The sequence below is a fragment of the Anopheles cruzii genome, chromosome 2, assembly GCF_943734635.1.
Source record: "Anopheles cruzii chromosome 2, idAnoCruzAS_RS32_06, whole genome shotgun sequence".
NCBI lineage: Eukaryota > Metazoa > Arthropoda > Insecta > Diptera > Culicidae > Anopheles > Anopheles cruzii.
In genome coordinates, this window is record NC_069144.1 from 11,455,588 (window position 1) to 11,478,941 (window position 23,354).

The window sequence follows — 23,354 nt, forward strand, 5'->3', positions numbered from 1 at the left end:
TTTTTCTAAGCGTGGGCGATAACGGTAAATACGCGTCAGTGGGCGGGGGGAAGACAACATAAAATTTGCATACACGAAGAAAACCCATCCCCACCACACACGTGCTTCTCTAACGCCGCCACCGATCGAGTTTGTGACTAACAACCTTGGCGTGACCATTTTCGTTCGTTCGGGGTTTTTCGAACGGCTCTCACATAGCGAACCGCACTCACCGGTGTACTCTGCGAGCGGGCTCCACAGTGTTTGCAACGCGAAGATATACTTAACAACGCGAACCGCGGAGAGTGCTCAGTATCGTCGCGAATTGCAATATTTAGTGGTCGCGAACGTTCGTCCGGGTTTCGCGCGGTCACGCAAAGTGCCAAATCTAAAGTTGCCAACACACTTAACGTACCCGCCCCAATGTGATTCATCTAAGCGGGAGGCGACACATTAGCAAGAAGAAAAACATAAACAAAGTATTGCGCAAGTACTTGATACCGGGCTTCGGAGATAAACGGGAGAAAGTTAAGCACCAATCTTCCTCTAGCAAATTGGTGATTCGTGGACAAATAACCAGGTGTCGATTGGTTTGTGCGCTCTCACACGGTCTCGCATCTCGAGAGCCTTCGTATCGAAGTTGTTTATCGTCGCGGTTTGACATTTTTCGTAGTGCTTCGGTCGCGCGCCACGCGAAGGTTGCCGGAACGCGCGACAACCTTGATCGTCCGGTCGTACGCGTGCCCCATAAAAGGAAACTTTACTCGAACTCTCACGCACGATGGCTTACTACAATCAGAATTATTACTACCCGAAAAATTGGAACGCAAACGGGATGGGTTGGATTAATCCCGCCGCGTTCGCACAGTCACCACCCGCCTCACAGTGGCCGACGGTTCCGTCCCCGGGTTCATCGTCGGGCTACTCGACCCTCAGCCGAGACTCGGGCTCCAACATCTCGGGTCAGTCACTTTCGTACGGATTCTCGCCCGGCGTAATGCCACCGCTACCATCGTCCGCTGACGGCGCCGGATATCCGCCACCGGCAAACCTTCCATATCCCACGATGGGTTTTGCGGCCTTCGGAAGCGGGCCGGAACCGTCCAGTTTTGGAATGCCAAATTTGCCGCCAGCCGTGCCACAGTCGCTGCTGCAAGACGACCGGGTGTCCTCGGGCGGTCAAGAACCGGCCCCGACCTGCCCGGAGATCCCGTTCCAGGCCATCGCTGTGCCGATTTCGGAAGGAATGTTCTCACCGGTAAGCACCAGTGTAACGTACTTTCTGTATCGGAATCGGATAAAGTCTCAAATGATTTACAAGGGCAAAGAAGTAAGCCCATATTTTTGGGGTCAAGAATGGTGTCTCTTTGTTGTCTCTGCCGGTTGCCAGAAATGGCGGTTGAAGAAGGTCACAGTCTCGCTGTTCACCTGGCAAAACTGCAAAAGGACGGATATAAACCAGACATGTGGTTCCGCCGAAGAGACTCCAACAAGCAGCGCGGTTTCATCCAGTGAAAACAGTACGATCTTTCTTGAACTATTTATAGCGTTACGGAGAGTCTTGCAAATTTTACGGCCCACTACCGAGAACCGTGTTTCGAATGGTACATGAAATAAATGTGTTTCCATGAAGTTATTGCTCTGCAGTTGAATTGCCTATTAATAGAAGTGGCTGATGATTGTCAACACTCCTCCTTCAAGAGTTTCACACCGTTCTGTTGGCCTTTTACCGATTTACTTGCACGTTATTGTGTCCTCGGCGGCAATATTTAAAGTCTCGAAGTATGTGCTTGTTTTGGTACGTGGTACTTTGCGAACGTGTCCCAGGCACTCACAGCTCTGCTGTCGCGAGCGCCTCTTGCACTCACTCCACTCCCCGGCCGCAACCGTAACCTACCTCAGCAACCCTTGCGTTGCGACCAAAACAAGCAGTTTGACAGTTCCACTCCGTTGTCGTCGTTGGTTTCACTCTAGAACGGATTTACTCATCGTTCGTCTTCGAAGTGATTCTTTCTCTGCGCTGTGCGGTGTGTGAATTTTATGTACTTTGAGGTGAATTTGAGGTAAAAGCGAGGCTGCTGTAACGTGTCGTGTGTGTGAATGCTCTAAATGGTGAATTCTGCCGCTCGGTTCGGGATCCCTTCCGCACCGGGTTATCTGTGCTTGCGGTGATGACGTTCTCTTGAATTATGGGTTATTTGCTGGCTTATCCCGAGGCACATACCCCCACCTGCGAAACATGATGTCATCATCGGGTTGGTTGGTCCGCATAGTTGCGGTCGGACGATTTGGCACGGTTTCAGCGAGTTGTCATAAATCGCTACACTCCCATCCGTTCCTCGAAACATATGCGTGTGCTTTCACCAACACACTATCATACCGGGTGAAAGCGTTTGATGTAAACAAATCACTGTCACAACAACCCATCGTCGTGATGGACACGGTTGTAACAGTTTGGCGTAATGTAATGTTTATCTTCCGGGACGCTATATCGAGCCAATGATCTAACATACGGGATAGTCGAAGCCCTCCGGTCTGATTCTTGCCCCGTTTGTTGTTTCAGGGACACTTCTCTGGCCGAAGTGCGTGCGTTTTAGAATTTTTCAAGAGTGGAATTTATTTATAGTCACCCCGATCTTAGCGAGGGAGACACATCTCCGCCAATGTTGTCACGAAGTGGGGTCCAACTTCCCGCGGCGGCACAAACGAATCTGTACCGCTGTTGTATTGGTGTGACCGTCGGTTGTGCCTGTGGCCGAAAATCTTAGATACGCACACGCTCTACGCGGTTAATGGTTTTCGGCAACTACGGAAATGGGTCATTCCGGGAGGGGGGATTATGTTTGGCAGGGTTGAAGGTCAAAATTCGTCTCTTTCGGCGTACACTTGGCGCCACAAGTTGGGTAGGGCAGTTACGCACCTACGGATCGATTTTTAATTTCTCTTTCTCTGTGTGAATCACAGGAATTGCTGGAGTTACACGCCTTTTTCTCACGCGAGGACTACCAAGCATGACTCAAGCGAACGCGGTGTCATGAGCTATAATTACTATCTTTCTGAGCGAGATTACTCATACCTAATCGCGATCATGGCTTGTAATCAGCATAAATACCGGGCAATTCGGATGTTACAATTTTATCAACAATAGATATTACATCAAACATTACGGTCAACATGGCTATTGACTTGATTAATTTGATATGAGGGTTTGATAAGATAAATATTGGCTCGACAAGGTCTCTCACGACACTTGACAACTTGAGCGTTGATTGAGACTTCAAGAGGTTGGTTGTTTGAGAAGACGGCGGCCGTAAGTGGCCCGAAACCGCACGCGATCGATGATAAGCCGACGGAGTGTAATCACGTGCGTGTTGCCAAGTAGGCTTCGGTGCTTCGCCTGTTGTCATTCCACTACGTCAGTTGAAATGCATTCCACACACTCGTCACGAAGCAATGGGAGTATCGTAGTAACCTTTGATTAACGTTCCCAGCAGCGCATATCGGCATCGCGAGTCGCCCACAGCTGAGTGGTGTAGTGTTCTCTCGTCGCCTCAGTAGAACCGGTTGTGACCATGGATGAGTTAAAGGTATAAAAAGCGAAGTGGTTCCCAAAAAAAAGTAAACAAGGGCGGCACGATTTAACTCAATTCTCACTCACTCAGGGCCTCCTCGGTGGGGCTGGTAGGCAGTTGTTCGATGCGGCCGGCCAAGCGATAACCAGCGCCGCCACGGAGTACATCGGAAGCGTCATCAACGAGATGTTCGTCAAAAAGGAATCCGACACCAAGCGCTTCCTGCCGAGCATTAAGAACATGAAAGTGGTAAGTGGGACTGACCGTAGCGACCCCCAATGGCCTGAACAAATTGAATCCAACCGAAGCGGACGCATAATCCCCCGCGTGACTCCCGTTCAAGGTTGATCGCTCATGAATCGGACTCTGGTTGTCTCTCAATGCCAGGTTCATTGGCGCATAAAAGTCCACGATCCGACGATCTGACACGCGCACGCAAAACGGCGCTTGATGATAAACACGGAACGCTGCAAGTAGTGGTGAGAGACCGGCCGACTGAACTGTGTTGTCGGGCTGCTTGCGCCGTGATTGAGTAGATTGGCATTGTTGACTGACGATTTATCACAAATTAGTAACTTCTCTCGCCCCGCGAAGCAATGTTTTGCAAAACGATCGATTCAAACATGGCACAACATTCCACCATTGCTTCAAACGCATTCCTTTCTACTGCATTCGAAGTTCCTCGGTTCCGAGTGAGCGTGGGGCACGTTTGCAAACAACCAGCTGGCGTAACCCGTCGCAACCCGGTTACGAACAACCTTCGGAAGAAAATAGAAGTTTGTGGTGCATGAGTTGAGTTGCACTGGCCGCGTACGAACGGCCGGGGGGACCACAGGGAACCGAAGGGAGGACCCATAAATAGCAATAAACCTATTACAGTCCCGTGCAATGCTAACAGCAAAGGCGATAATGTTTACAACAATAATTTGTTAACCCATTGCCTTCATGCCTTGTTTGCAATTATGTGGCATTAATAAGGATAATCAAATTATTATTTGAATTATTTCCCCGTTCGCTAATTAAAGGCATCAATTAAGGACCCCGTTCCTGCGAACCCGATCGGTAGTGTAATTAATGAGGTGCAAACTTCCGATAGGGGGCGGCCCCCGACATGTCCGCCGTGCACCAGAAGTCATGCAAAAAGAAGTGCAGCCAAGACTTCGCGGCAGCCATCGATTGTTACACACGATTAAAAGCCCATCCGCTTGCTGGCGCGCACCCATCACGCGACCCCGTTTCTCTGCGCGCACCTCTTCGCGGAGGTTCGCGGCAAACTTTGGCCCTATCGGGACCTCAGTTCCTTCCTGGCTGCCGATAAATTATCGCCTTACGGATCGGCTGAGAGAAATTAAAAACGGATTCACAAAACAGTGGTGCCCCAAAGATGAGCCATCCGGGGGAGCAAAAGTGGTGCCGAATAGGGTTTGTGAGTCGTCAGGAATGTGCCGTTGTGCCCCCACCGGACACGGGTCTTGATATGCCGGCGGAAGCGGGTGCCAAAAGGGCAAAGGACCGTAAAAGATCCAAATCGTCCCGGGACGAGAGTCGCATTATCAATGTGTCGAAAGCGCTGCCCCGGCTCGGGTTACGAGGCCGTCGCCGGCGCAATCGATTTAAAGAGGTTTGGTTCGATGAGGTGAGTCCAAAGGGCCATGTTCGAACAAGAAACGTGTTCGCCTTACGAGAGGAACTATGCACAAGGTTCCATTGCTTTTATCGCATTTTGGGTTGCTTCCGGAACAGCGTGACGTTTGTAGTGCTCTCGTAGCGCCACGGGAGCTCTCCCAGCGGGCCACTAAAAGGGTCTCGCCTTCAGCCAAGAAAGGATTCCGGTGTACTGTCGTTGCCTTTCCCAACAAAAGTTTGCTTACCATAGTGGGCAGTTTGCCAGAATCAGGACAATGCGACGCACCGTATCCGGTGTGCCGCTGCGGTCTTCGAACCACGCGCTGCATCGTCTCGGAACTCACCATCATCATCACTACTGTCGGAGACATCGGCCCCATCGTGGCCATTGTCCGGTGCACTGCCGTCGATTGCCTCAAACACCTCGCCGTTCCACCGATCGGGTGCTTAAAATGTCGATTTTATCCGATTCCGATCCGTAAAATGTCAATTTCTCTGTTCTTCGGTCAATTAATTTAACTTATTTCAATTCCACAGCTTGGGGAACGTGCAGTGGGCTCGCGATCCAGTGCCGATGTGCAGGACTTTTACCAGATTCGCCACGAGTGCCTCGAGAGCGGGTCCCTGTTCGAGGATCCCGAGTTCCCGGCGACCGCTTCCTCGCTGCTGTACTCGAAGCGACCCGATCGGAACTACGAGTGGCTGCGTCCGCACGAGATTTGCGAGAATCCCGAGTTCTTCGTCGAAGGCTTCTCGCGGTTCGATGTGCAGCAGGGTGAGCTGGGCGACTGCTGGCTGCTGGCCGCGTGCGCCAACCTGACGCAGGATCAGAAGATGTTCCTGCGCGTCGTGCCGGAGGACAACAGCTTCGAGGACGAGTATGCCGGTGTGTTCCATTTCCGCTTCTGGCAGTACGGCAAGTGGGTGGACGTGGTGATCGACGACCGTCTGCCGACGTACCGTGGCCAGCTCATCTACATGCGCTCGTCGGAGCAAAACGAGTTCTGGAGCGCTCTGCTGGAGAAGGCGTACGCCAAGCTGCACGGTTCGTACGAGTCCCTGCGCGGTGGCACGACGTGCGAAGCGATGGAAGATTTCACCGGCGGTGTGGCGGAAATGTACGATCTGAAGGACCAAACGCCACCGAACTTGTTCGAGATCATCGAGAAGGGCTTCAGGCGTAACTCGATGTTTGGCTGCAGCATCGAGGCGGATCCGCACGTGCTGGAAGCGGAGACACCCGAGGGTCTGATTCGAGGCCACGCGTACTCCATCACGAAGATTCAGCTCGTGGACATTGAGACGCCGGGCCGCTCGGGAAGGATTCCACTGATCCGGCTGCGCAACCCGTGGGGTAACGAGGCCGAGTGGAACGGTCCGTGGAGTGACAAGTCCGCCGAGTGGCGCTACATCCCGGACGCGCAGAAGGAGGAGCTGGGCCTAAACTTTGATCACGATGGCGAGTTTTGGATGTCGTACCGCGATTTTACGCGCTACTTCGACCGAATGGAGATCTGCAACTTGAGTCCGGATTCGCTGAGCGACGATCAGCTGAACCGTGGCAAGATACGCTGGGAAATGTCCATGTTCGAGGGCGAATGGGCCATGGGCAGTACGGCGGGCGGGTGCCGCAACTACCTCGATACCTTCTGGCACAATCCGCAGTACGTGATGCGACTGGACGACCCGGACGAGGACGATGCGGAGGGTAACTGTACCGTGATCATTGCGCTGCTGCAAAAGAATCGTCGATCGCGCCGAAACATGGGCGTCGAGTGCCTGACGATCGGTTTCGCGGTGTACCGCGTAACGGACCGCGATCTGGCGCAGAAACCGCTGAAGATGAACTTTTTCAAGTACAACGCCTCGGCCGCCCGCTCGCCGGCCTTTATCAATCTGCGTGAAGTTAGCTGCCGGTTCAAGCTTCCGCCCGGCTCGTACGTCATCGTTCCGTCCACCTTCGAGCCGAACGAGGAAGGCGAATTCATCATCCGTGTGTTCTCCGAAACGGCCAACGGTATGATGGAGAACGATGAGCATGTCGGTGTCGGCGACCTCGATGATCGGGTAAGTGTTGCGTTTGGAAGGGACGCCCTCGGAGACCAGCGAAAAGGAAGGAAATTAATTTTTGCTTTTTGGGTACCTTTACAGATTGCACCGGACGACCCCGGCTTTCACCAACCGTCCCCGCAGCGACAAGCCATGGAACGTCTGTTCCTGGATGTGGCCGGCGAGGACGGTGAGGTCGATTGGGTCGAGCTGAAACGCATTCTCGATCACTCCTTCCGCGACGGTAAGTGTGTCCTCCGGATTGGGCCATGGCACCGATGGGTTACGTTTGTCACTACCGCTTTAGTATAACTCCAGTCCCCGTAGTGTAATGGTGTAACACTTTCAGGCTGTAAAAGATCGGCGGTGATCGCGCGAGGACGTCTTTGATGGAAGGTACTTTTCCCTTCTTGCATGAAGCGAGATAGCGTTCTTAGGGCGATCGCCATTCGTGAAGCAAACAATGATGTGCAAAATTGGCTGAAATGGAAGACCAAATCTGTTGTTTTACGTCTTTGTGTATTAAGTTAAGCGCATGATCTGTTGATCGAATGGAAAGTTCGATCATCTAACGATCGCATACACTCGCCCTAGTTCAACTCACCATAGTGTGTACTAAGTACTTTGTACAGACGTTTGGGAATGTTTCTTTCTCTATAGAGTTAGTCTTCTAATATGTTGTGGCCTCGTAATTTCCCGTTTAGTCACCTTCATGTAAATCAATACGATCCCAGAATGTGATCCCTGTTTTGACACAAATTCCCATTAACATACACACACTCTCTTTCTCTCTCTCTCTCTGATCGATGTATCATTTAAATTAACGTAACGTCCCGCTGTGCTGTCCGATCATGATCATGTCGATCATATATATACCGCATAACTCATCCTCACTTCCCCGTTCACGACAATACTCAATGGGGGAGGGTGCCTGTTGTACGTTGGAACACGATGACCAAACCTGATACGTTACCAAATGTCCACCTTATCGTCGACGACACCCGGTATACTGCGCCGCCTTGCATTCGTCGGGCTTTTAGATCTACCGAAAACGTCTTCACTGAACGGACTAAACCGCCAGACGTACGCATCGACGCAGAACGCGGACGGTCCGGGTGGTCCTGGTGGCCCGCCGGGTGGCCTCGAGGATCTGCTGGGTATGCTGATGAACATGTGCTGCAAAGGAGTGCTTGGCGGCGGCGGCGAGGACACCAACGGCAACCGTCCGGCCAATTTGGAGAGCCAAATCGTACCGACACAGCCGCAGCACGGTGAGAGTAAACGCATTTGTATTTGTAACGCTCCTTCATAAAGTGTCCTTCGGTTCAACGTCGGGGCACTGCCCTGGTCCTGGCCCAGTTGGGGAAGCTTTTTTTCTTGCGATCGGAGCACTTGCTTTTGTCCGTTTTGTGTGGCGATTGCTGAGTGGAACCTACGCTTTTTGTAATGTTTCCGTGTTAGCTTATTATTGTTTGGGAAGAAGAATAAGGGCGAAGTAATGAAATAATTCACAATCACCACTAATGTCCAAAGCCCAAAAATGTGTTTTTAATGTTGAATAACGACACCAGGGGGTTTGAGGCAGCTTTCAAATACTAAAGCAACACTTAAAAAACAACATAAATATACTTTTTGACTAAACATAAGACATAAAACGATCGCCCCTCAACGCACACACGCATTCGAAGCATAATTTCGTCCATTTACACATTCTTTTACGTTTACATGAAACACGATCATCGCAGCGGTATTTTACAGCATCCGTTTGCGTTGACGCCGCTGCTCTTACACGACAGGTATGGCGTAGAGGTTGAGTTGAATGTTGTTCCTGGCACCCCGTTGTAGAGACCACGGCCAGTTAAAATCGTTTCGACTCATTGCCCTATACCCTGCAGATGCTTCCTCCATTTCCACACCGATCGGTTTTATCGGGTTTTGAGTAGCTATTTCTGTGTAGAGTTACTGCAAACCATTGGCATTATTAGTTTCCCGGATAAATGGCTAGAGTTCGAGTTGTTTCCCTTTTTTTCGTTGTAATGTGCAACCCAGCTCCACCTAATCAGTTTCTTTGCAGCTTTTCACAGGTCTTTGGGTCGTGCATCGTGTAGTGGAACGCCGAGAGTGCTTCAAGATTCTTCGTTAGAAAGATCCCTCTAGTGTCTGCCTATCCTCCACATTAGTACACTGTCCCTCCGTCGGTCGCGTAATGGCCATTTCTAATCGCTTGCCTTGCTTTCTCTTCCCGTTTAGATAACATTTCGGCCGAAGGCTTCTCGAAAGACGTTTGCCGTGCGATGGTGGCCATGTTGGACGTGGACCACACGGGTAAGCTCGGTTTCGACGAGTTCCAGCAGCTGCTGACCGACATTGCCAAGTGGAAGGCCGTCTTCAAGCTGTACGATACGCAAGGTTCCGGGCGGCTGAGCGCGTTCCAGTTGCGCGACGCACTCAACTCGGCCGGCTACCATCTGAACAATCGCATCCTGAACGCGCTGGTCCATCGGTACGGTTCGCGCAGTGGCACGATCCCGTTCGATGACTTCATTATGTGTGCCGTCAAGATTAAAACCATGATCGGTAAGTGGGGACAGTTTTACAATTGCCAACCAATCCAATATTTACTCTGGCGTATTCTGCCTGCGGCTGGTTCTTTCTTTACTGAACAGAAATCTTCCGCGAACGAGACACCGATGGGTCCAATCAGGCCACGTTCACCATGGACGATTGGGTCGAGAAAACACTGTATTCTTAGACGGCCGCAAGTGTCCGGGCCGGACTCCTCTCGCATTTCGTTCTATACATTAAAAGCTTTCCACTCTCCTCTCGAAATCGCTCGAAATAATCGATCATTCATTATTGTGTTGTGTAATGCGATCGCTATAAGGATACCCACCATCACACATACACGCGCATGTGTTGACTAGTAATTAGTTCAGGGGCGACAAAGGGGCACCCCATTGTTCTCTATTGGTGTTAACCATTTACTTAACCATAATTTACATCCACCTCTGTTTGCCGGAATCAAAGATTCCACTCCTTAGTGCCAGTTACGAAACGGAACAAGCTACATCCCGAGGCTTTGCTGCCCCCCTCGATTGGCCGAGAAACAGAAACATTATTTGAGGAACTTTTCTAAATTTTTGGCGGCTTCTTTATTTATTGATATATTTTAACAAACAACAAATCGTTGGATCACGCGCACCTCAGCCATTTACGGCGTAATAATTCGATTTTCGATCCATTAAAGTCTTTGAAGGCGCACTAGCGGGGCCTTTTATTTAAGTGTTAAACGTATCATCGAAGATCGATATTTTAAACGATATAATAAAATTGTATTTATACGGTAGCTACCGTTTATTTTGTCAATATTCCGAAAAACCGTCCATGGCACCGTTACGATGGGTCCGATGATGAATTCTTTTCGTTTACCTATTCGATGTAAATATTTTCATTATGACTGGTAGCCGTTGGCTAAGGTCGAAAGGGAGGATATTTCCCTCGGCAAGGTTGCACCGTCACAGGCGGCAGAAAGTGCAGAAAACGATTTCTTCCCTTTGGTTCTTTGTGTAGCGGACGTACTGCTGAGCTGAACATGTGTTCAACATTGACAGGGACCGAAACAAACCAGCATGTTTTAATGTGTTTCTGGTGACGGTATTTTAAATATAGTACACGTGGTACGGTACACCCCCCCGTTGGGGTCGGTTAGTGATGGGTTCAAATTTACGACCGCGACTCCGATCGCACACTTTTCCGGTGCCAGATGTTTGTTAACGCGTCTGTTTGTGTAAAACCTAAGAAAACAATCTTTTCTCTACCGAACGGGCCGTGCCGTTATTGGGAGAAACTTCAAAGATTGGCGCTGCACGGAATCGAATTGCCAATTTCGTGCCCAGTGCCAGACACCAGTGCGGCGCTCGACAGTACGGCGACCCTCAGACCCATTATGAACTTCGAAACGGAGACACTCATTCAGCCGGGCGCCAAAAGTGTGGCTACCGCACGCCACAGACACAGTAGCGCGCCTCCGTGAACTTGACTCTTTTCCCCGTCGAAACGAGAAAAACGGAATGACCTCGAGAAAAACCCGGGCAGAGAAAGGCGTATCGCGCGCGCCGTTTCTAATTTATGACAGTCGCACGACGTCGCTGGCAGCTTGTCTCGCCGTTGGGTGCCGTGTGACATTCCTATGCCTATACTCCGTTTGTCTTAAAGTGTAGTAGGTCGGCACGGTTGATAGAATAGTAGAGTTTTTGAGGCAATGACTCAACCTCTTTCTGCTCTTCAACACAGGCCCAACCACGTCCAGCACCAACGGGAGTGTCTTTAATTAAGGTTGGGATGTTTTTTGGGTCTCCTTTGTCCTTGAAGATGACTTTAATGCTTAACGCGGTGTGCATCGTAAATGCCGTCCTGACTGGGGGATGGTCTCTGGAGAAGCACCGGCCCTGTAAGGCACCGCTCTCGTCCCTCTTAAAGTCTTGTCCGGTATCCGGTCCGTATCGATTGCATGCGACGCTCATCTGCTCATCCGATTCTGGGCATTGGGTCGGTCAATAAATAGTTGGTTTAAGGCTTAAAACTTTCGTCCAGTGCGGTTACGATGATTTCAAGGTATGATCAGAGTACACATTGAGTTGAGTTGCGTAGACGAGGTGATTTGAGTTTGAAACTTGAATTTTTTTAAAATAAAAAGTGTCAACTTTTTAGGAATTTTTATCATATCTAAAGAAAGCTAATTCGATAATAACAAAAAAAAATAATCTTTCTAGTACCGCTTCTATGCTCTACACGTCAACAACCTATCGTGACCTTCCGAATATCTTTACGATACTAATGGATGCGCCGAATTCAAATGAATCGGGGACCGCCAAAGGGGGGCGCCAATACGAAAACGTAACCCGGACACAAATCCACGAATCCACGCACATCCGAGGGCCGTGCTGCCGTTTTGCCTTATCATTAAACAGATGTGGCGCGCGACGCGGTTTTTTATGCTTGGCTGCCACCATGGTTCGGCCGTTGTCTGAGAATCGTGGCCGCCACGAAGAGACGCTCGGTCACGGTGCCCTCTCGGTACACTGTTTCGGATGCGAAGGATGCGAAAAAACCCGCGCGATCTTACGGCGCTCGGCGCGCATTCAGTTCGATTGCGTCCAGCGTCCTGAACGGTTCGCTGTTCGACGGGGAAGTTCGCACGGATCCCCCCGTTAGTAGTAGCTCGAGTGGACCAGTGGAAGTAGAGTGTGTCTCCGACGACTGACAAATGCCGGCGCCAACGCGCATCACGCGACCGGTGGTGGAGCCCAACAAGGGGCAAGGAATCGGACTGGTGACCGTCACCGGCAAAACGACGCTCCACCAGTCGCGGACCCGATTCCTGCCGGTGGAGTTCGATCGGCATGGCGTAAGTGTGAGACAGGAGAGGATCACCAAGGATCTATGAGCGCGTATCCATCCTTTGGCCCGGAGCTGTGGAGAGCTGTGGTTTAAATTTAGACAGTGTCAAGTGCGCGCAACTACAGTCTGTTTGTTTTGGGGGGTGGTTGTGTAGTTCAAGTCGGAAGACGGTTCCGTTGAATGGCCGTGTGAGCATTATGCCCGCTTTTATTGTGGGGGGACGGAGGTGGCCTAGGCCTAGATGGAAACAGAACAGCGCGCGCACGGCGACCTTCGAAGTGCGGTAACCGTGACCGTGGCGGAGGTGCCAAGAACAAGAACACGATCCGCGACTGATAGAACGCCGCGTCGCCGTGAAGGTTGTTGCTTCCCTTCTTGATTGCCGCTTTATGTAGTTTTCGCGTCCGCCGGTGAACCGGTTTATTTTGAGGTTTTTTGCGAGCTCCTTCTGATTTCTCGTGGCGCTTGTCGTGCTCTAATCGCGCTCGGTTTGTCCTTTTAGAACCGTTCTCTGGCGCACAAGATAGCGGTGGTGAAGCTGGCCGCGGTTTCGGTGGTGGGTTCTCTTATCAGTTCGCTGGTTCGCTGTTTGCCCATATAATTTCGCCTGCAAGCTGCGTTCCCGAATAGTAAACATGATTAGCTATTTGACCGAGAACGGTCCCTTGCCGCCGGTGGTTCGACTAATTTGAACGACATCAACAATAATATTTCCATATCAGTCCTACTAATGATTGGGTGCGACGATCTAATTCAATCCAATCGACCACGCGCTCCGGAAAGTCCGGAAAATTCCCCAGACCGCGTGGCGAATTTAATTATGAAAAACCCTCGTATGCCGGAAGCGGACCGGGCCGGGCCGGTTTATGGCGGTCCCCATGGGGGGATCGGGTTGACTCACGTCTCGCAACAGGCGACAACACAAAGTAACAAAGAATTGTCATTTCGTGTTCACAAAGAACCGCCACTGTCTGGTGACTTTTCACGCCACAGACCCCCTAAACTCCGATTAACATCATGGTGCGCGGTTCACGCGGCTTCGTGCGGACAAGAGATGCGTGTGTCTAATGGTGCCCGGAACACTACCAAGCGCTCCGATGCATCCATCGCCTGAGCGAATGAGTGTGTGCCAATCAAGGCCATATGGAAGCGCAACAGGTTGCGCAACGAATCCGATAATGAGCGGTGCGAGTTAGTGTGCCCCATCATTAAATCGTTGACACCGACGATCGATATTACCTTTGTGTGCTCTCTTGCATGCTGTGTCCCCGTTGATACCAAGAGTATGGTTCTATTTTCAAGCAACATACCGCTTCTAATCGATCCTTGCGGAATCGGACCTTGAATTTCTCTTATTGGATATGTTATTGCCAACAGTGGGATCAACGATCCTCACGACGCTACTACGAAACGCTAGATCAATAGGTTCACAGTAACTTGTCCGGAGGAGTTTTAATGTCCCATGGCCACCACATCTCGCTTTGGTCCTAATGGCCACTAAAAGTGGCCCCGCTTTGTGTGGTCAACTCCTCAACAATGCTCTTGGGTTCCCTTATTTAGAAAGCTACTCCCAAACCGGATCCGCTCCGACCGGCGAGCGTTCAGGATTTCTACAAACTGCGCGACGAGTGCCTTCGCCGTGGCACCCTCTTCGAGGATCCCGAATTCCCGGCCGATGATTCGTCCCTCAACGTGGCGCACCTGACCAGCCGTTCGAGCCAGTTCAAGTGGATGCGCCCGCGGGAACTAAACCCGGGTGCTGTCTTCTCGTCCGATGGCTTCTCGCGGTTCGACATCCAGCAGGGCCTGCTCGGTGACTGCTGGCTGCTGGCGGCGGCCGCCAATCTGACCGTGCACCCGGTCCTGTTCCATCGTGTCGTCCCGGACGATAACGATGGGCTGGACGGGAACGCACGTTACGCCGGAATCTTCCACTTTCGCTTCTGGCGCTTCGGCCACTGGTACGACGTGGTGGTGGACGATCGGCTTCCGACGCTCCACGGTCAGCTGGCGTACATCAAATCGTCGGCGAAGAACGAGTTCTGGAGCGCACTGCTAGAGAAGGCGTACGCCAAGCTGTTCGGATCGTACGAAGCACTCAGCGGAGGAACGGCCAGCGAAGCGATGGAGGATTTTACCGGTGGCCTTACCGAGGGCTACGAGATGAAGGGTGCTCCGAAGGATCTGTTCGAACGGATCGAGAAAGGGTGCGCCAACCTGGCCATGTTTGCCTGCAGCATCGAGGCCGGTGCCGGGGAGATGGAACAGGAGACGCCGCAGGGGCTGGTGAAGGGTCACGCTTACTCGATCACCAAGGCGCAGGCGGTGGACATTGAGACGCCCCGGGTGAAGGGCAAGATCCAGCTGCTGCGTCTGCGCAATCCGTGGGGCAACGAGAACGAGTGGAACGGTGCGTGGTCGGACAAGAGCGCCGAGTGGGGCTTCATCAAGGAGGAGACGAAGCACGCGATCGGTCTCACGTTCGAAGTGGACGGCGAGTTCTGGATGTCGTTTCCGGACTTTGTGAAGTACTTCGATCGCGTCGAAATGTGCCACATCAGCCCGGACTGTCCGATCGCGCAGCGAGAGGGCCGGTTCGGGTGGCGTCAGTCGTCGTTCGAGGGCGAATGGGTGATTGGCAGTACGGCGGGCGGGTGCCGTAACTATCTGGAGACGTTCTGGCACAATCCCCAGTACGTGATCCGGCTGGAGGATCCGGACGAGGACGACGACGAGCAGCAGTGCACACTGATCGTGTCGCTGATCCAGAAGAACCGCCGCTCGAAGCGCAACAAGGGCATCGCCTGTCTGACGATCGGGTTCGCGTTGTACCGGGTGGAGCCGGGGGATCTGCAGCAGAAACCACTGCCCCGCGACTGGTTCGCTAGCCACCTGAGTGCGGCCAAGTCCACGTTCATTAACCTGCGTGAGGTGACGTGCCGGTTTCGGCTAGCGCCCGCCACGTACGTCATCGTGCCCTCGACGTTCGATCCGAACGAGGAGGGCGAATTCATGATCCGGGTGTTCTCCGAGTGTCCCAGCAATTTGCAGGAAAACGACAGCCTCATCAAACTGGACTCCGTACCGACGGTAAGTGGCGGGAAGTCTCATGCCCGGTTGGAGATCCTTCATTGTCCTTCTTGTAAATATCATTTCATCTTCAAACAAGGTACCGGGTGCTAAAGCAGTGACCCCAACGAAACCGTCGAACGTAAGTCGCCGGCCACCAGGCCTTTCGTGTTTGTGTCTCGATCTCACGATCTCCTTCTGTTCGCCCGCAGAATCCCACGGTAACCGATGCGCAGCGAGCGGCCATGGAGCGGCTGTTTGTCGAGGTCGCCGGAGAAGACGCAGAAGTCGACTGGATGGAGTTGAAGCTTGTGCTGGATCGATGCTTCCGGGAGGACATTGCCAAGGCGGCCCGCGGCATCTCGCAGTCGTACCAAACGTACGCGTTGCCACCGCAGAAAGACCCGTCAGGGTCCAACACGGACGCAGCCAGCATCCGGAACGATATCTGTGGCGTTTGGCCGATGCTACAAACGTTCTTCCGGAACTTGGCCGGTGGCGATAATCGCCCCGCGCTAAACGGTACAACCGCGGCCGGTATAGAAGCGGACCTAATGCTTAGCGAAAGTGCCACACAAACGCGCGGTAAGTTGGTCGAATGGGTGCCAGGTTGAGCGAGTCTAAACCTTCGCTTGATTTGTAGCTGATCCCTCGAATGCGGGCTTCTCGAAGGACGCTTGCCGTGCCATGGTCGCCATGCTGGATGAGGATGGATCCGGGAAGCTGGGCCTTGCGGAGTTCCAGAAACTGCTCACGGAGATCTCACGCTGGAAGGCTGTCTTCAAACAGTACGATCAGGATCAGAGCGGTCGCATCAATCCGTTCGAGTTGCGGGCCGCCCTTCAGTCGGCCGGATACAGTCTTAACAATCACATCATCAATATGCTAATGCACCGGTACGGTTCGCGTGAAGGTGAAATTTGGTTCGATGACTTTGTCACCTGTGCCGTCAAGATCCGCACCATGTTTGGTAAGCCCTCGCGCGGTGGATGAAAGGTGATGGATTCCGCATAACCCGGTGCGCTTGTTCTCCTTCCCAAACAGACGCTTTCCGCGCAAAGGACTTGGGCAACCAGAACGTGGCGCGCTTCACGCTCGAGGAATGGATTGCCAAAACCATTTATTCGTGAATTATGCCGTACTGCCGTAAGACTGCGGGTCCACACTGCGGGCTTTTGATGTTTAACGTTTAATGCACAAAACCAGGGAACAGATCAGGGATCCACAGGATCCGGTTAGGGGAGAGCAATTGTTAAGAGTAATCGTCGAAATGTGAACCTTTATTAAAGTACAAGCTTTTGAATGCAAACAAGTGGCTTCTTTTAAGCTTCTTCGCGATGGAGTAAATCTGAAACGAAACGAATTCGGAAGAAGTAAATTTGGCCGAACCCTTAGCTACGCAACGGGTCCCTCACCTATCGTGTTGCGGCATTCGGCAGCACACAGTGCAAAGTCAATCAGCTCGATGTGCGTACGATTCAGCTCCACGACCATTCGCAGCAGCTTACAGAGGATCCGATTGTTGACGTTAAAGCCGGACGATCGCAGTGCCTGACGCAGCTCCCGTCGGTCCAGTGTTCCGCTACCATCGACATCGTACAACCGGAAGGCCATCTCCCAGTGATACACATCACGCGCGATCGTACGGAAGTGCTCAAAACCCAGCGTCGACCCAGCACCACCGACCGTGCGTTTCATAAGCAACTCTGCAATGCGCTCCAACAGCTCAGCCCGCTCATGGTTGTTGCTATCCCGGTGTTCCACCGGCGCGTTGGTTCTGGAAGGGGTTGGCCGTACCCAAAAGCAGGAGCACAGTTGGAGCAAACAGGACCACATCTTTCGCCATGGTGAGTAGCTCATTTGGGGTTTGCTGTCGTTCGTTCGCCGACTCGGGCGGCAAAAGAATTGCTTCCGGAGGATGTCCTGCAGTGCCCGTTGGTCAATTTGCTCGCCCTTGTCGGCGTAACTGTAGAACTGATCGGCCAGCACGGCCCAGCGAGGTGTGTCAAACAGTGGGCTCTGTTCGGTGATGCGATCGTCAATCGTACCGAAACAGAGGATCGCATCGTTCTCACTCAGTGTGTTGCAGCGTTCGGTGAAGATTCGGAGCAAATAGTCGCCCTCCTCGCCGGGATCGAACGTCGAGGGGATGACCAGGTAGTGGCCCGGTTCCAGCGAAAGCCGGCAGCTGACTTCGCGGGCGTTAATAAAGATCGAGCTACCGACGATGGCGTGATCGTGCTGTTGAAAGAACTCTTTTGGTATCGGTTTCAACCGAAGGTCTTCCCTGGTGACACGATAAACGATGAATCCGATCGTGAGGCTGCTTAGTGAGTCGGCTCGGCGGTACTTTTGCATTAGCGCGATCACCACGGATGATCTACGGGACGATTCCCGGATGTGGATTGTGTACTGCGGGTTCATGACGAACATGTCCAGATTGGACGCACTGCCACCGGCCGTCGTTTCACGAATCCATTGACCATCGAGCGAATGCAGTTCCCACTGGAACTCACTCTCCGTCTGCGGGTCGGGACCAGTTTCGCCGTCTCCGTCACCGTTAGCGCTATGCATTTCCGGTGACAAATGACACACTTCCATTCGGTCAAAGTGTTTCATAAAATCCCCCAGATCCATCCAAAACTCGCCATCATTCTCGATCGTAAGCGCGAGGTGCTTCCGTTCCGCGCCGTTGATCGTCTTCCACTCGCGCGATTTGTCACTCCAGCGACCGTTCCACTCGACGCCCGAGCCCCACGGGTTGCGTATGCGAAGTAACCGCACGCGGTCGCTATCACTGTACAGACCAATCAGCTCGTGTAGCTTGGTGATGGAATAGGAATGTCCTCGCAGCAGACCATCTTTCGTCGCGACGTTCTCCCCCGTGGGGTCGCTCTGGAAAAGTGGCAACCTATGAACCAATCAACTAACCAAAACTCCAGCCCGATCTTACCTTCAGATTGCACGCAAACATGGATCCCGCCTCGAACCCACTGCACAGAATGTCCCACAGCTGGTCCTCCTTGTCGGGCATCTTTTTCGGTTGGTAAAACTCCGTCAACCCTCCGGTCAGATCTTGCATCGCTTCCCGGGACGTCCCACCATCGAGCGCCGCGTACGAACCGTAGAACTTTGCGTACGCCTTCTCCAACAGTGCGCTCCAGAACTCGTTCCGTTTGTTGGAACGCCCAAAAATGAGCTGTCCATCGTCATCCGTCGGCAGCCGATCGTCGATCACCACCTCGACCCACTGACCAAACTCCCAGAACCGAAAGTGGAATATGCCGGCGTACGTCGCTCCGGTGAAACTATTGTCCTCCGGTATGGCCCGCCGGAACAACCACCGGTGAGTGGTTAGGTTGGCGGCCGCCGTTAGCAGCCAGCAGTCGTTTAGCGAACCCTGGCAGATGTCGAACCGGGACGCTCCGTCGACGAAGAAGAGCGCCTGCTTGCTAATCTCCGGTGGGCGCCGCCAGTGAACGTTCTTGACCGACGGAATGCCGATCGACGCATCGGACGCGCCAAAGTCCGGGTCCTCGAAAAGGCTTCCCCGGTCCAGATGTGCTTGCCTCAGTTGATAGAAGTTTTGATGGGCCTCCGACGGTTGGTACAGTGGCTGCCGTGGAGGACAGTGGGATAGTTAGATACTGTGGGGGACATGAGTCAGGCTTATGCTTAGGACAAGGGGGCCCTACTTCCTTTTTATTCTTGCCCTAGATTAGTCATGGATCGGAACAGAAAGCCTAGCATATGTTTAGCGATAGCCATAGTTTTGCACAACACAACCACCAGCCGGCCCATCGGCTAGTTGCCTCTATTTATTGACCGTTGAGCCACTGGAGGCATGTTTAGTCAGGTGTTTCCAAGCGATATTAACGTCGTAAAACACGTGTTGCTTCGCCGTTAAACAAGACACCGAACGCTTCGACAAGGACTGATTAATGTAACCGTGACCCGGCTTGTTTAACCTTCAGCGACAAACTCGATCCGCCGATAAGGTTGTGTGCGCCCCGCCATTCTTCAAGTGGATCGTTCCAAATAACCGATTTCTTGTGCGTAATTGATGCTCCCTCCGAAACCCGAATATTACCTCATCGTTGTTGAATGAAACTGGCAAAAAGCGTGGCGATGGTCGCCACGTTGCGTTCGTCGGTTGGCTGCTCTCTTTGGTATGCATTCTTAGGCAACGTAATTTACATCCCTCAATTAGCTCAACATCCACCGCCTTAACGCCATTCGAATTACACTTTCTTCGCGAATGGCACAGCTGTTAATTGATAACAGACGCGCGTGGTTCACCCTACGCGATATGAACCGCAACTAACGCGAGAATTTGCACAACGAATTGCCGCTACGCATAACACACGGCTTATCGCGGTCGCGGAGACGAAGTATGTTGATTGCACACACACAGCGGATCGTGGGAATCGAGCTCCCTTCGACGGCTCGAATCTCGAAACTGTCGTTCGTCCTACAACCCTTCCCGGGTTCACTTCCGGTCACGCTTGCTTCCACACTATATCCGGACCACCTTGAGGATGTCAAAGCGGCATCGATGACCCTGACGAAACTGTTGTTCCGATTGCCAACCTGCCGGTGCACTCACCGGTACCATATGGAGTGCACTATCGCGGACACATATCCGCTCTAGTGGTCCGCCATATATTCCGGCCAAGCGGTTTAAAGGGGTTTACCACATTCTTTTAAGCATAACTATGATCGCCGTGCGGTTATGGTGCTCCATATTGAGTCTACGGAGCCGGCAATTCGCAAATAACAAACTTGTGGCGGCCACGACCACGGACAAATTAAATCTCGTTATGGAACCCGTGCTCTCTCTCGGCTGGGCTCCGCGGCGTCGGTTCGTGTCCTACACGCGAGAGAAAGAGAATACGAGACCCAACTCGGAGAGTGGCACCCGTTTAAAAAACCGGTCCCCATCCGTTTGCAGAACGCGGGATGATAATGATAGTGGCAAAATACTGAACAGCAAATTCTCCGGCAGCATTTCGATTGATTGATCAGGATGTCACCAGAGATGATCCAGACTTCTGCACGCAAATAAAATACGTACAATTCAAATAATATCATCCACGAAGAGTCTGGCTACTTGAAGGATGCTTTCGAGGATCATTTCGAGGACCATTCCAACGGCATATTAGTTCAACAAGTTTCCTACCTATGAACGATGAAATTTTCAGGTGGAATATGCTGACTCTCTGTGCAGATCTATGAAGGAACCAGGAGAAGCAGCAGGAGCAGGAAGCCAAAAACAATATTAACAGACACTATAACCAATAGGGGCTCACATCGGGACTTTGGCTTCGTTCAATGAAGATCCAACAGATTTAAATTTACTCTTAGTATTACTCAGTAGCTGATTATCAAACTATTTACAATATTTAAACAACAACAACAACAACAACAACGATGCCTTGTGAATGGAATCTTGGCATCATCTATCCCATACACAAAAAGGGAGACAGACTAGTTTGCAGCAACTATAGGGGTATAACGATGCTCAATACCGCCTATAAGATTTTCTCCCTCGTTCTGCAGGAACGACTAGTCCCATACGCTGATGAGATAGTTGGTAACTATCAGGGAGGATTCAGAAGAGGAAAGTCTACCACTGATCAGATCTTCACCATGCGGCAGATCTTGGAAAAGATGATTGAGTACAGACAGAACACATATCACCTCTTCATCGATTTCAAGGCCGCATACGATAGCATAGCCCGAGTAAAATTGTATGAGACCATGACTAGTTTCGGAATACCGGCCAAACTTACCATACTTGTTAGAATGACCATGACCAACGTCACAAGCCAGGTGAAGGTGGATGGAAAGCTCTCCAATCCCTTTGCTACCACCAAGGGATTGCGCCAAGGGGACGGCCTAGCCTGCATCCTTTTCAACATCGTGCTGGAGCGAGCCATCCGGGACTCGAGAGTAGAGACCTCAGGGACAATCTACTTCAAGTCCAGCCAGATCCTGGCCTATGCTGATGACATAGACATCATAGGTCGACGGCTCTCCGATGTAGTTCAAGCCTACACAGGGATTGAGCATGCGGCGGAGAATCTCGGCCTGCAGATAAATGAAAGTAAGACCAAGTTTATGATGGCGCCACCATCAGCAGCCCCACCAACAACATCGGCGAGCATACGTGGGGGGTGACGTACTAATAGGTGACCGAAAGTTCGAGGTCGTCCCGAGCTTCACCTATCTAGGGTCAAAGGTTAACACCAATAACGACATAACTGAGGAGATTCGCGCCAGGGTGTTAGCAGCCAACAGGTCATACTACAGTCTGAGGAAACTATTTCGCTCACATCTCGTGTCGCGACGGTCGAAGCTGGGATTATACAGAACCTTCATAATCCCAGTACTCACATACGCATCTGAGACATGGACATTATCGAAAACTGACGAAACCCTCTTAGCCGCGTCCGAGAGGAAGATGCTCAGATTGATATTTGGCCCCGTATGTGAGGAGGGACAATGGAGGAGCCGCTACAACAGCGAGCTGTACGCAATGTACGACGACTTCACTGTCGTGCAGCGTGTGCGTCTCGCCAGGCTCCGGTGGGCTTAGATTTTATTTTATTCCAAAAAGGTTTACTTTTGATTTACAATAGAAACACCCTGTAGCATTTCGCCCGCTGGTTTTCGCCCACTGATTTTCGCCGTTTTTTAACTCAACGCTTAACGCTTAACGCTTCGAGTTGAAAAACACATACAGATACAAATAGGTTGCGTTTCGTCTGTTTGTATAGCTTTGGCTTGCTGCGGTATGGTGGTGTTTGTGCGGTGTTCCTAACGCCGGTGTGTGCGTGGTGCATTTGGTCCGGTGAGAAAAGTCCGTCAAAACGCTCTCGCCGTGAAAACAAAATGTCTACTTCAGCCGTCGTCGTCGCAGCAGGACGATAGTGTGTCGCGGGTATATTTTGTTTTTCCTTTCCCCGAAACCCCGTTGTCTGGTCGTTTTCAAGTGATCTCTTTCCCGGGAACGCAGTGAATTTTCACGTCCCGGAACGCGTACGGGTGTGTTCCGATTTAGGTTATCGGTTCGTTCGTGGCGTGGCCCACTGTGGTTCGTGACCCGTGGCTTTTGTGGGCTCTCTCTCTGTGTCCGCGCTCTTGAATTAGATTATTTGGAGCACATTTGTGGCCATTCGACTAGAACAGTGGCGATTAGTCAGGTTGGCGGTGCAGTGAAGCGAAAAAAGTTAAACCTCGCAGCAAAGCAGTCCTAGGCTAGGGGTGTGTGCGTGCGTGCGTGTGTGTGATGCGAGCCCAGACGTTGAATGTTGGTTGGTTGGTGCCCCGAAAATGGAACACACCTTTCTGTGGGTAAAATGTGCTCTCTGGACATTCAGCTGCGTAACATCCTCGAACTGTGTGTCCCGAATTTGTCCTTAATTTCCATTAGTCGGCGGGGTCCGTGTTCCGTTGCTGGGAGCAACGGAGATTTTTCAGAGCGCTCTTTTCCACTTCCACTTGAAGAATTTCTTCGGCGAACCTCTCGCGCTCTTCAGAGCACGGATGCGCTCTCATTCGTGCTCTCTCTCTGTCGCCCAAAAAGAGCATTGTTGGTGAAAGGTGGTACCGACACACTCCTGGAATACACGGCACACAAGTCCGCGGGGTGGCCTC

At 51.9% G+C, this 23,354-nt stretch overlaps 3 protein-coding genes across 10 annotated transcripts; 2 read left to right on the forward strand and 1 right to left on the reverse strand.

Moving 5' to 3' along the window:
- Positions 1–760: 760 nt before the first annotated feature.
- On the forward strand, positions 761–10,576 carry LOC128268449 (calpain-A-like). Of its 8 annotated transcripts, XM_053005549.1 has the most exons (8): positions 1,934–2,042; positions 3,474–3,566; positions 3,642–3,800; positions 5,715–7,244; positions 7,329–7,470; positions 8,267–8,497; positions 9,477–9,803; positions 9,893–10,576. In XM_053005549.1, the coding sequence occupies exons 2-8, from the start codon at positions 3,552–3,554 to the stop codon at positions 9,976–9,978; spliced, it is 2,490 nt and encodes an 829-aa protein (XP_052861509.1). In that variant the 5' UTR covers positions 1,934–2,042; positions 3,474–3,551; the 3' UTR covers positions 9,979–10,576. The 8 variants fall into 8 exon arrangements, with proteins under 8 accessions (XP_052861503.1, XP_052861502.1, XP_052861507.1 ...); XM_053005546.1 differs by having other exon boundaries at positions 3,471–3,566; positions 5,715–7,470; XM_053005545.1 differs by having other exon boundaries at positions 5,715–7,470.
- A 1,916-nt stretch (positions 10,577–12,492) lies between these two features.
- On the forward strand, positions 12,493–16,842 carry LOC128275105 (calpain-B-like). The gene is made up of 5 exons (XM_053013503.1): positions 12,493–12,633; positions 14,187–15,716; positions 15,857–16,280; positions 16,339–16,665; positions 16,740–16,842. Exons 1-5 carry the CDS (start codon positions 12,493–12,495, stop codon positions 16,823–16,825), a joined length of 2,508 nt encoding a protein of 835 aa, XP_052869463.1. The 3' UTR covers positions 16,826–16,842.
- Positions 16,843–17,017: 175 nt separating this feature from the next.
- LOC128278425 (calpain-B-like) lies at positions 17,018–19,872 on the reverse strand. The gene is made up of 4 exons (XM_053017154.1): positions 19,786–19,872; positions 18,649–19,311; positions 17,111–18,590; positions 17,018–17,043 (listed from the first exon to the last, which is right to left on the reverse strand). Exons 1-4 carry the CDS (start codon positions 19,870–19,872, stop codon positions 17,018–17,020), a joined length of 2,256 nt encoding a protein of 751 aa, XP_052873114.1.
- Positions 19,873–23,354: the final 3,482 nt, after the last annotated feature.

Coding starts and splice junctions, on each gene's coding strand:
- LOC128268449 (XM_053005542.1), top strand. CDS start 761: ATGGCTTACTACAATCAGAATTATTACTACCCGAAAAATTGGAACGCA. Junction 8,498..9,476: donor ACCGACACAGCCGCAGCACG/GTGAGAGTAAAC, acceptor CTTCCCGTTTAG/ATAACATTTCGGCCGAAGGC. Junction 9,804..9,892: donor CAAGATTAAAACCATGATCG/GTAAGTGGGGAC, acceptor TTTACTGAACAG/AAATCTTCCGCGAACGAGAC.
- LOC128278425 (XM_053017154.1), bottom strand. CDS start 19,872: ATGCATACCAAAGAGAGCAGCCAACCGACGAACGCAACGTGGCGACCA. Junction 18,591..18,648: donor TGTTTGCGTGCAATCTGAAG/GTAAGATCGGGC, acceptor CCACTTTTCCAG/AGCGACCCCACGGGGGAGAA. Junction 17,044..17,110: donor CGAATGCCGCAACACGATAG/GTGAGGGACCCG, acceptor GTTTCGTTTCAG/ATTTACTCCATCGCGAAGAA.
- LOC128275105 (XM_053013503.1), top strand. CDS start 12,493: ATGCCGGCGCCAACGCGCATCACGCGACCGGTGGTGGAGCCCAACAAG. Junction 16,281..16,338: donor AAGTGCCACACAAACGCGCG/GTAAGTTGGTCG, acceptor CTTGATTTGTAG/CTGATCCCTCGAATGCGGGC. Junction 16,666..16,739: donor CAAGATCCGCACCATGTTTG/GTAAGCCCTCGC, acceptor CTTCCCAAACAG/ACGCTTTCCGCGCAAAGGAC.